General features: G+C 40.2%; 1 protein-coding gene across 4 annotated transcripts in view; it reads right to left on the bottom strand.

Moving 5' to 3' along the window:
* si:ch73-335l21.1 (insulin receptor substrate 1-B) overlaps nt 1-12,141 on the bottom strand; it is a 44,692-nt gene that overhangs the window by 16,643 nt on the left and 15,908 nt on the right. Inside the window, exon 4 of one of the 4 annotated variants that reach the window (XM_044184962.1) lies at nt 5-3,568. The exons of 2 other annotated variants lie outside the window; for them this stretch is intronic. In XM_044184962.1, coding sequence (XP_044040897.1) covers nt 3,489-3,568 — 80 coding nt within the window. In that variant the 3' untranslated portion in view covers nt 5-3,488. One more of the 4 variants, XM_044184961.1, reaches the window with a different exon arrangement.

The raw sequence follows: 12,141 nt of genomic DNA, 5'->3' as shown, positions 1-12,141 counted from the left end.
GTCGTGTAATTGGGTGGAGGAATGAATGAGGATGAATAACATACTAATAATACCATAATAATAACAACAGCAATAATAGTACATGACAAAATAAAGTAAGTCGGCCCAAACTGGCAACTTTGCGTTCGACTTGAAAGATTCAGGTTCAGCCCGAGTATTTCGTGACTGTATTTACTGTGGACTGTTCCAGACAAATGATGAAAACATTTTTGAACGTGATCACCTTCTTTGCTTCATTGCAAAGTGTCCAGGAGTCATTCAGAAAGAGCCGTCTGGTTTAAAATGGCTTTATTGGGCACAATTCAAACAGTTTAGTCAGATCAAGGCAAAGCCCAAGTGGGGAAAAAAAGGGATTTCCATGGCGGCTCCTCTGAGAATAACTTGACACCCTCTGCAGGAGTCTTAACTGGATTCTCACCCTATTGATATCGTCAGCACTTTAGCTGACCCCGAGATCAAGTCTAACCTCCTGTCATCCCCTGAACCTCGTCCACCTGATCCATCCGGCCTCATCACAGCTCAAGACACAACACATACCCAACCTACACAAACATGTACTGAAACCGCACGCAGCCACATAAACAAACAATATTATAGCCAGACAGAAGTACACACACATACACGGTCTCCATGTGAGAAGTGGCTCGTTAGTAGACGGTAATCAGCTTAGCGCTCTCCAACGCCCACCGGTGCTAAGCTCTTTACAGACAAACCCAGTTAGAGAAGTAGCAGCTGAGCGATGCCATAGCCCCGAACCCACTGAGACACACACACACACAGTTGGACACACACAAATCATGGTGGAGACATGGGGAGAAACTCTGTGGCAGTGTTGACATCAAGATAATCACCTGAGACAGAGCAGAGATCTGTGTGTGTGGGGAAAAAAGAAATTTATATGGGAGAAGGAGACAGACTGAGAAAAAAAGAGGCCGGGAAACAAACAGGGAGTGAGAAGAACGCAGAAAACGGCACAAAAACCCCCTCAAATAAAGCAAAAAGAGAAGCTCAAATGTTTTCTATAGAGAGAGTGTGAGGAAGGAGAAAGGAGAAAAAAAAGTGAACAAATAAGGAGTGTGTGTGAAAGGAGGGAAGGACTCCCTCCTCCTCCTCCTGTGCCCTCAGTAACCCCAGTCGGATTGGTGGGTGGCTGCTCCGTTCTTTTAGGCAGCGCCCGACGCTCTCCGAGCCCGGCATGCATCCCATACCACAGCGCACAATCAGTGCTCTGTAGCCAGGATCATGCTCATACAGGGAGCTGGCACGCTGCCAAGCTAAAACACACACTCAGAGGCATGTACATAAACAGACGCACACACAGAAGATACGGTACATACAGTAAAGGACGTTCATGTCAATGTAACCTGAAAAAAAACCTCAAAGATGAGCTGCAAATAAGGATTGATTCAAATATCAGTTTATTCTTTCAATCTCTTGATTAATCATTTAACTATAGGAGGTTAAAAGATACTGAAAATGCCCGTCACAGTTTTCCAGAACCTTACAAGATGTTTTCAAATTGCTTGTTTTCTCCGACCGACAGTCCAAGTCCCAGAATATTCAATTTACGATCAAAACCTCCCATTTGAGAAGCTGGAAGCAGAGACGGTTAGCTTAGCTTAGCATAAAGACTGGAAACATGGGGAAATAGCTAGCCTGGCTCTGTCCAAAGGTAAAATATCCGTCTGTCAGCACCTCTAAAGCTCACAAATTAACATTTTGTTTGTTTAACCTGTATGAAAACCAAAGTGTAAGAACAAGTTGTGGCTCTATGGGGGTTAATGTGCGGGACTATTTCTCTTGAATGGACAAGACATGAGAGTGGTATCAATCATTTCTCAATAACAAAGTCAGTTACTGTATTTCCCAAAATGTCAAACTCTTCCTTTGAGCACTACTTCAAACTATGCATTATGCAATGTAGTAATGAGAGATACATTTACACATTAACACAAACATAATCTGCTTTAGCAGGTGCCTCACCTTAACATGGGCGGAGAAGGCAAAGACAGTTTGGCTTTTCTTAATGCAGACATGCCCTGTACGTTATCTTTGCTGTGATCTACCTAAATTAAATCATGCACTGTATATCATATCTGAAGCATGGTCCACAGCGACCCTACAAGAGGTGCATTCATTCATTCATTCATTCATTCAAGCGAGCAAGCAAGCAAGCAAGCACAAACACTGCTCTCACACGCCCAACTGAAAGCTCCTTAATCTGTGGAACATGATTATGAGAAAGAAAAAAGAAAATTCTGGTGTGAAAATAAAAAAGACCAAACAAAAAGTCCACTGAGAGAAAGAGAAAAGACAGGAAGAGGAGGAGAAGAAAGAGAGGTTTGGAGAGTGGAGTGGAGAGGCAGAGGGGCTTTGTTCAAAACAGAATGAGCAAAAAAACAGTATTGACAAAAGAGACAGAGGTGTGTGTGTGTGTGTGTGTGTATGTGGTTGTAGCCGATGCAGACCAGAGCCAGGTCAGTGAAGGCTACTTGGCCATTAGTTGAGGAGGTTTTGGCTGATCTCTGCTTCCTGAAAGGTGATTGGCTTGGGTGATCTGTCTCAGCTTTTCCTATTAAGAGCAACACAGCCTTGAGACGTGTGTGTGTCTGTGTGTGTAATTTATGTTTGTTTTCATGCATGTGTGTAAACCACACAACACAACCAGACTTTTTAATGTAACTAAAGAGCTCTGAAGTGAAAAGCAAGCATGTACAGGTGTGGTAATCAAATGCTTTTCTGTCACATCCAGTGACAAGTTCAATGGCTAAAGTCCTCAAGGAACACACACACACACACACAGTCTGTCCGGCGGCGCCTCTTTGACTGACCAAGCTGCCAATACAATTCATTCCCCTGCCGCTGTTCTTCTGTGTGTGTGTGTATGTGTGTGTGTGTGTATGTGTGTGTGTGTGTGTGTGTGCGCGCCAAATGCATGTGAATAAAGCACTAGTCAGTCAAAACATGACTAGAGTACTAAGCCATTAGCCAAAGTTTTACTACCTAATTACCATTTGCTCGGCCGGGCAGCTCACCAGAAACACACACGAAATAGGAAAAGGACCACGATTGGGCTCCTGTCGGGGAGCCCTTGAGCAAGGCACTTCAACCCCAAAGAGGCACAAGGGTAACTGAGCTGAAAAAGTTAATCTATGAATAAATAAACCAAAACATCATACCAAACTTCTCAAGTTAAGACATTTTATGCAGAGCTAATATTTTGGATGATTTTAGCTCATCGCAGTTACATTATATGTATCTGCATATGCCAGACAATAACAAGATACTGCAGTGCAGAAATGCCTTATTATCTTATTATAGTTCAGTATACTTTATTATAGTTCAAATATTTTAAAACTTTTAGATGGTGCATTTTTACATATTTGCGTCTTAATTTTCCTTAACACATCTTTAGTATATTTTTGTTGTACTTGTGTTGTTCTTGATAATTGGTATTGAATTAGTATTGCTAATAATTGTATTTTTTTTTAAAGTTTGTTTTTTTGAACTGTTAAATGTCGCTCAGTACATACCTTGGTCACAACTCTCCAATATGAAAAGTTTGTTTCTGTGAAAAAAAAATAACATGAGCAGATGGTACATTTAGCTATGATTTGTTGATTAATTGATTGACAGAAAATACAATTTTTTTCAAGCAAAATTGCCAAACATTTCTGGCCTCTAACAGCAGCGTGTTATCTTTAGAGTTGTGGTCGCTGCATTCCTTCCAGGTAACTTCAAGTTCTTGGTTTTCAGACTTCCTGAACACCTTATCATCAAATTTACAGTAAGTGTGTACATCTTTGTTTAACTTTTTGCTTGAACACAGCAAGTGATGAAACATAAATAGATAAGGAAGGCGTGTGTGTACGTGAGTATGTAAGTGATACCTGCGGAGTAGAGCAAAGGATGGATGTGTATGTTAAATTCAGGCCTGGATATGAGATCTGATCCTCACACACAACACACACTCCAATCAGCTGATCTGTCCCTCTTCAGACTTCATGTGATGAGCTCAAGAATGAAGCCACTCAGGTATGTTGCTCTCACCCTGACCTCGTGAAATATGCCATCAACGTCACATGCACGCACACATCATTTTCCTGCAACTATCAGCAAGATCACACCAAGCAGAAAGTTCCAAGTGTGTGTGTGTGGTGGGAGATGGGCAGCGTAGCCTGGTCAAAGTCTTGGGAAGATGAATGACGGAAAACAAAACCAGGCGGGTGATAATCTGGTAATCGCCAAGGCAACAGACACATGACACACTTGTGGTAAAAAGTTGTTTTTTTTTATAATCTTAATTCAAATAAATGTCAATCATCACTTTTCTCTTTCTCCACCCCAAACGCTCTCCTGTCTTTCCTCTCTACACCTTCTTTCACTCTTTTCTTCTCAACATCCATCTCTCCTCGCCCCCTTTTGCTCGAGGAAAAAAGGATCCTCATCCATTCTCCACGCTTACCAGCGTGTCCAGCTTTGAGTGTCAACAACACTTTATGAAAAGGCCTTTTGATGTCTATTGAAATGAGGCAAACAGTAACAGTGAGAAAGCAAATATGCAGAAGTCATTGTAAATATTACGCACACACACGTATGCAACCTGCAAAGCCAGAAAAGTTTCCATCCAAAGACAGAAGAGAAGGTTCTAAAAACACAGCGCAGTGTTATAGTTCTATACTGATTACAGATGATGGCGTATGAAGGTTCAACAAGTGTTCAGAGACACACACTCTCATTGTGCAGAACCAAATCCTCCCATTTCCTCTTCTCCCTTACACTGTAGTCAATGGAAGATTAGTCTGTGGCAGAGTGGACCTCAGGCAACATCTGAGTCAACACACACACACACACACACACACACACACACACACACACACACACACACACACACACAATGACAAGTCCTAACATCACTTCCCTGTGTTGGCAGATACAACTTTTCCTTTAAATGACACCATAAAATCCCACTAATGACTAAGCTATCAAGAAGATAAGGTAGATATTTTTTTCTTTTTAGTAACAGCTGGTGCTGTTTGGATAGTATTACTAAACATCACACTGGTCCTTCTTAAAATATGCAGTTTATTTTGAAACTGATATTTGATCGATTTTGTGTTATGGGTTAAGGTTGTGTCATCAGTCACTGAATGTCATATTTGTAAACTGATAGTTTGCACACTATGGCCGTGTTCAGGCCGACATTAGCACTGCATGAATCAACGCAGCCTTTTCATTCTCTTCCAGGTCGATGACTTTCTAAAGTAAAGGCCGTATTTGCTGAAATGAAGAATAAAATGATTGGAGCTGGGAGTTGTAAAATCTGTCTGTTAAGCTTTCAGATTCATGGATGTATTACTCAAACCAGTCCTCCTTGATCGTATTTCATCGTTTCACTAGTACCTGAAGTAACATGCCCACACCAACCTACTTTTTTTAAGTCGGTCACAGAAGCCAAGATCATATGCTGCTGGCTCGTTAGATGAACATCCATGCCAAAACTCAACAGTATGTTCGATTTGTTGACTTGCAGCGGGTTAATTCTCAAGGTCAGAATGCACAAAAACTGCCCTGATATAAACCGTACAATATCAAGGTTAGAGGAGAGGCTTTTGTGCATTTTGTTTGCAAAATATTGATGCAATAGAAGCAAAGGCTCAAGTTTCTTCTCTAAAAATCGACTCCGACACACTGTTAGTGCGCATTTCTTCATTGAAACAACTGAACACTGTTACATTTTGACCTGTAACATCACTGACTACACTAAACCTACTCTACAGCACCTGTTTTATACGTGTCCGTCCTGTTGTTCAGTGGCTGTTATATATTTAGCACATTATTTTCACACAGAAAAACGGTTGGCTCATACAGGTTTGCAGAAAGCTCTACACACAGCTGATAGCAGAATAAAGCAGAAAAATCCTGTTAAGAGCTGCCCCTACAGATTTGTATTGTTGAACTACTGACTGTTGCTGGCCATGTCACACTGAATTCTGCATAGTGAGCAGCGGCGTGTGTGACAGCTTGATCATCCGTCCCAATGCTGTATGTGTGTGTGTGTGTGTGTGTGTTAGTTATTAACTCAGATTACTCCTCTAGCCCTCGGATTTGCCTAATTGGTCAGGGCTTGTAATGAGACGATGCTGCTGCCGCGGCGCACACAGGTGACCTCATCACATGGTCTGTGCTTTAAATCAGTGGGAAAAAAGCCTCAGCCTTTGAGTCCTCTAATATACCCACATGTACACACAACCTTCAAGACTCCCTGAAAACCCAAACAGAGTTGTTGCTATGTGCGGTGTGTGCTCGGTGACTCCCTCAACAGACCACCCAAACAAAGCAAACCGGACTTCAGAGAACTAAACGTCCTTGACTTTAAGAAAAATAAACTACCCCACAAAAAAAGATCCTGTGCTTTCTGTCCTCATCAATTTTGCGATATTATCCAAATTTAAAGTGTGGGGAAAATATTAGATAAAGAGAAATATGGCTTTTGTTTACTCAAGCTGGCGAGGAAATGGATTCAGGCCTCTCTGCTGTCCTCATGTAACTGCACAGGTTGTTCTGCGTCTTCCCATGGGGGCAAATCAGTTGTGTAATGCTGTAATTAGGCTAATGAAGGAGGGTTGAGTTTGCAATGCGGAGAAATTTGAGCTAATTTCCATCTAAATATGGATTATGTAATCACAAGATGCAGGGGTGTACCTCCAACCTCGTCCTGTTTTTCATACCCATACAGTGGATTATACAACAGTCGAATACAAAAGATAATAAAGTAATTAAAATCTGGTATTATGAAATTGCTTTTATCTGGCTTTAACTAAATGCTCTTAGATCGTGATTGTGTCCCTTGATCTCAAAAGGGCCACACTCACTAAATAAATGTGAAATTAATAGAAAATAAAGCTGCTGAAAATATCAAAATTCTATTTCTTTATGCGCTAGTCAACTGACAAGAAATGTTGTCTTGTTTTTTGTCCTCCACATGTTCACAGCTGTTTTTGGCTCCACATCTGTGTGCATTTACATTCTGCATGAATATAAGTGGAGCTGTGTGTCACAGTGCTAAACAACTGAGTGCGCACACGCACACACACACACACACACACACACACACACACACACACACAGTGCCCTGAGCCTCACCCTCTTTGGGGGTCATGTCCCACCCACGTGGTTGTGTTTTACATAACGCTACTAGTGCTGTTAGTCTAACAGTCTACAGTAGTATTGCCCTGGATTACACACCCTGCAAGAAAAGCCTATCAGTCGCATTAGGAAAAGTGTGTGTTTTGTGCAGAGGAATGGATGTGTGTGCTGTTTGTTACAACATGGACTCATTAAATACAGTTGGTTTAATGATTTAATTATCATATAATTAAAGGATAGTTCTGATTTATTACAACGTTATTTTTCCTGACTTGACTTTCTTGTAGCCTTGACCATCGTTTCTATCGGTAATAATAATGATAATAATATTCATATGGAATTAATTATTAAGTTAATTGCTGAGATCTGAGAACACGTCAACATAACTTAAAATTACTCCCCAAGCCAAATGTTGTAAACATCCATCACAGTTGTCGGTCTGTCTTTCGGCCTTAACTTTGACCTACCGCACTTACCGTAGTTGTGTGCACACTGTTTTCCTGTGCAGTGGATTATTATTATTATTGACATTTCAAGTGCACTCGCTTTCATTTTTAACACCAAATACAGTGGATTAGAGATAAAAAGTTGGCCTGTTTGCAACCTGTCTGATCATCTGACTTCTCCTGCTTCTTTTCCCGTCACTAATTACTTCTGGTGAGTATAATACTATCATAACCGAAAGAAACTAAAACCCAGTTTTAATAAAATGGAATTATCCTTTAATCTTTTTTTTTTTTTTTTATCTATAAAGTTGCCATTCCCTGATGTAAATAACTGCAATAAATCCCCTTCAGAAAGGTGACGTCTTTCACTTCCAACATTCACAGAGAAACATAGACAGCCGGGGAGGGAATGGGAGTGAATTACACGTTACTTCTACTGTCTACGGTGGACAGGATTTGGTTGCTAAACGGACTTGGTTGTGTGTGAGTTCCAGTTTGCCCCACTGACTGACTTTAAGTATGTTTACCTCTTCCTGGCCCCCATGACCTGAGACTCTGAGGAGGTGGGAACGTGCCAACCAGCTGCCAACTGGGCCAAGAAACCCAGCAGGGTTACCAATAAAACGACGTGCTGCTGGGAGGGTCAGCGTCAATATAGTTTTATTTCTTTACAGTTAAAATTCAATTTCAGTTGTCATTTCAGTTCTGGTATGTTTAAAATATATATTGATATAAGTTCTTATACATATTTTTAAGGGTTTTTATATTGGAATATTATTCATTCATACATTGTTCAGTATGTTTACATTGCTTTATTTCACTGCATTAGCCAAAAACTAGAGGTGCACTGATACTGATGTTTAAAATAACAATTTGGCCAATAGGCCAAGCTTTTTTTGTTGTTGTTTATTTTGTTTTTGTTGTTATTTATTCCCCCTTTTGTACCAGGGAAACAAAGAAATCTTTGAAAAATTCCTAAACTGTTTTAAAGTCATTCAGCCCTTCATTACACTATCTTTGAATGAGCATAAATTCAATCATACAAATTTATGAAACAACCTTTAATATAACCTTCTTCCACATAAAAAATATTTTTCTTGAAAAATAACTGCTTCAAAAGCCTTTTAGCCTGCTATACAACAAATACAAATAACCAACACAAAATTTAGCCAGCGCAAAATTGATGCGACCCAACAGATAAACATCAGCCACTGCCATCGGTGAATGTCATCCTATTTGCAGATAGGCCGATAGCAGTCAACAAGGCGAATATCGGCTTATATATCGGTGCATCCCTACCAAAAACTGACTTTTCATCTGGTTATTATATCTTTAAACAGCTTCTTAAATGAATTTCCCAGAAAATGTACATCACTATCCATATCGCCCACCCCTTCCTGGACTAAAATCCAACTAACTGACAATGAATTTCTCACAACCACACAATATTTATAACGTTTATCTGTGTAACAACTTGACAATATTTGCATAGACACTAGGACAGAGTGCACACACACACACACACACACACACACACACACCCTGTAGATACTGATCCAATTGGTCAGTTATGCATGAGTTTTGCCCAATTAGCCAACAGTAAACAAATGTAAACAGTCCTGCTTCTGTGAACAACAACAATATTCACATGATTGAGGAATTTAGCTTAGATTTAAAGGCATTAAATGTATTTACAGATGTAGTTTTTGCATCTAGGCTAAATTTTATACTGCGGCTGTGCATGGATCTCCCCATTAGAAACTTCTTCCTCGAAGCAATGTGTCCCTGGGAAGGAATTTTAAAGGGCTACAGGTTATTTTGAGAATGGCATACACATCCCCCTCCAGATGGTAAAGAAATAAAGTTAAGGGACAGCTGGAAGCGTGGATAATAAAATTCTCTCACATGGTTTTCCTGGAGGAGATTGTGGGAGTAGTGGCTGATTTAATTTAAATTAACATTTTGTTCTGAAAATCCTCTCTATTTCTTAAACTAATGTTTCATTCATTCATTCTGCATTCTGCTGAAGGTCACAACACTCCTCCTTTATGTGGGAAACACCATCACAAAGATCCACACAGCTAAGTGAAGCATACACATTATAGTCTCACACTTTGGCTGAACCTGACGCTCATAAAAAGCAGACACATCAACACAGACGCTCATATTTTCTGCATAAAGACACACTGACGCAAGGCGTTTGTTGGGGTCGATTCATTTTGATTTTGTTTTATTTCTAAAAGACGTTGTTACGTTGTTAGCTCACCCTGCTTTTCCCAATCTAAATCATGAGAGGTTATTTTTGCACATTACATTTATATAACCAGTGTCAAATAGGATTGTTTTTGGCACATGTCCCACTACTGATGTTCAAATTTAGCCTTTGGCTCTGTGTGCCAAAAGTACACACCCCTGAGACATACAACACTCTTTTCCTATACAAGCTGGTGCCTGTTGGGGGAAAAAAATCCCTGTAATTAAAGCAGATCAGAACTCTTAAAAAAAGCACACAGGATCCACGCAGACAAGATAATAAATCGTTTCTAAAGTGTATTTTGTTTATAGTAACGGATAGATTGGTTGTCATGTACTATCTCTGTATTCTTTTCATTTTTGTTTTTGTCTCTTTTTCCAGTTGCTGTCTGCTCTACAGCAAATGGAAAACGTCTCAGCGCGGTACTAAAATCTATTTTTAAGTGTCTCTACAAGTGTTTAAAGGATGGAGTGAAACACAATGTTAAAAGGGAGGAGGACAAAAGGCGTAAAGACAAGAGAGTTTTTGGTGAAAAAATGTTGAACAACAGTATGTGTAGTTAACAGAAGGGAGGGAAAGGAATTTCAAAAATCCATCAGCCTAGATGTTGGATGAGGACAAAGACTGTGAAGAAGGAATAACTGCGAGGACAAGTAGTCCAACGGAAAAACAAAGATACAAAGACAGCAATAAAGAGGAAAATAAGGTAAAAAAAGAATCAAGAAAGCAAGATTGAAAGGCCACAAATCATGGACTGCAAGAGAAAACAGTTTCAGGAGAGCCCACTAGTCTTGGGGTTTGGCTCTGCTGAAGCTTGTCAGCCCACCGCGGCAAAAACACTCAAACAAAAGGATCATTTATTGGAGGAGGAAAGAGGGGGAGGTGGAATGGAGGGATGAAAGGAGGGGGAACACTGTACAGAGGCATTTGAGAGCTGTGTGAGTGAAACACTGGCCTCATCTCAACATTCACAGCCAATGTGTAACATTCTCCCCCACGCTGCCCCGCTGACATACTCAGCATCCAGAGCCCATATGGTCCCACTGCGGTAGCCTGCTAGCATTTATACTTAAAATACACCCAAAATCACTGCCTGCTTCCAGCAACATGGCCTCCATTTCCCCATAAAACCAACACAGGGACGTATGGATGCAGGCTGATGATTCACTTCCATTTGTGGAATCTATGAAAACCAACTGTTGAGCTCAGCTGTGCTGCACTCACCGCAAAGATCCCATGATGAATTTTTGCTAATGCCTTACATTTTTCATTAAATCCAACTGTGGAGCCAGGCTATGAAATGTTTACCACAAAAACCCATGAGGTTTAAGTCTAACACAACCTACGGTACAAATCATGTGGGAGCTAGCAGGGCTACATAAACAACAAGGCTTGGCAGGATGAATTCATCACAAGAGCCCCACTGTGGAAGGTTAAGTAAGACTAAGAGTGTTTTACTGATGCATATAAATCCACATCTCCATTTAAATGCTGCTCTATCTGGTTAAACTGCAGGCGTCTATTTCTTAACAGGCCAATTTAGTGCAGACAGTGGTTCAAAGAGAATGTTTTTCGATGAGGAAACGTCTCACAGTGACCTAGTTGAGGCATTGTTTAGCTGTTGTGGTCCCCCACAGATAGAAAATTGCCCCACACAGTAGGGAAAAATGTAAATACAATGAAAATTCATCATCTGGCTTTATTGACCTCCCTTCCTAACAAAAACCGTTTGACAGCACTTCAGTTACAACACAACTGTAGATTTTTGTACATGCGTTCTAGTATGTGATCACAGAAAATAAATGTTAATCATAAAACAGTTTTTAACCCTGTAGTAGGCTAAACTAAACAACCACAGCTTTCTGCTTGGATTAAGCGATGTTCAAATCATAGTAAACAATATTTCTGTAGCCAGAGCTAGAAACCTGGCAATGCCACTTGAATGCTTGCATACTTTCCTTCATAAAATCATTATAATTTTAAAGTTGTAGGGTTCTGGAAAACTCATATAATAACATAAAATCTGATTCATGGAGGAATCATTTTTCTCATCCATTGCTTTCTTCTACTAATGTAACATTGGAGGATCTTAGGTTGACAGGTCAAAGGAAAACAGGGTCAAAGTTCATCTTTATTAAACATGAAGTAGAATGCTTCAATGGAAGGTCTGAATGGTTGCGGTGAGATGTTTGTGAGAGCTCATTGGAAAACAATGGCTCATCCAGAGCAGAAGGCTTCTGCTGCTTATCATATATGTATAAGAAATATCTCCTGAATCTGCACCCAAACACC

Source organism: Siniperca chuatsi, linkage group LG22 (genome assembly GCF_020085105.1).
Source record: "Siniperca chuatsi isolate FFG_IHB_CAS linkage group LG22, ASM2008510v1, whole genome shotgun sequence".
In the NCBI taxonomy this organism is placed as follows: Eukaryota; Metazoa; Chordata; class Actinopteri; order Centrarchiformes; family Sinipercidae; genus Siniperca; species Siniperca chuatsi.
The sequence above is the reverse complement of the archived record's forward strand: the minus strand, read 5'-3'. Positions and strand labels throughout refer to the sequence as shown.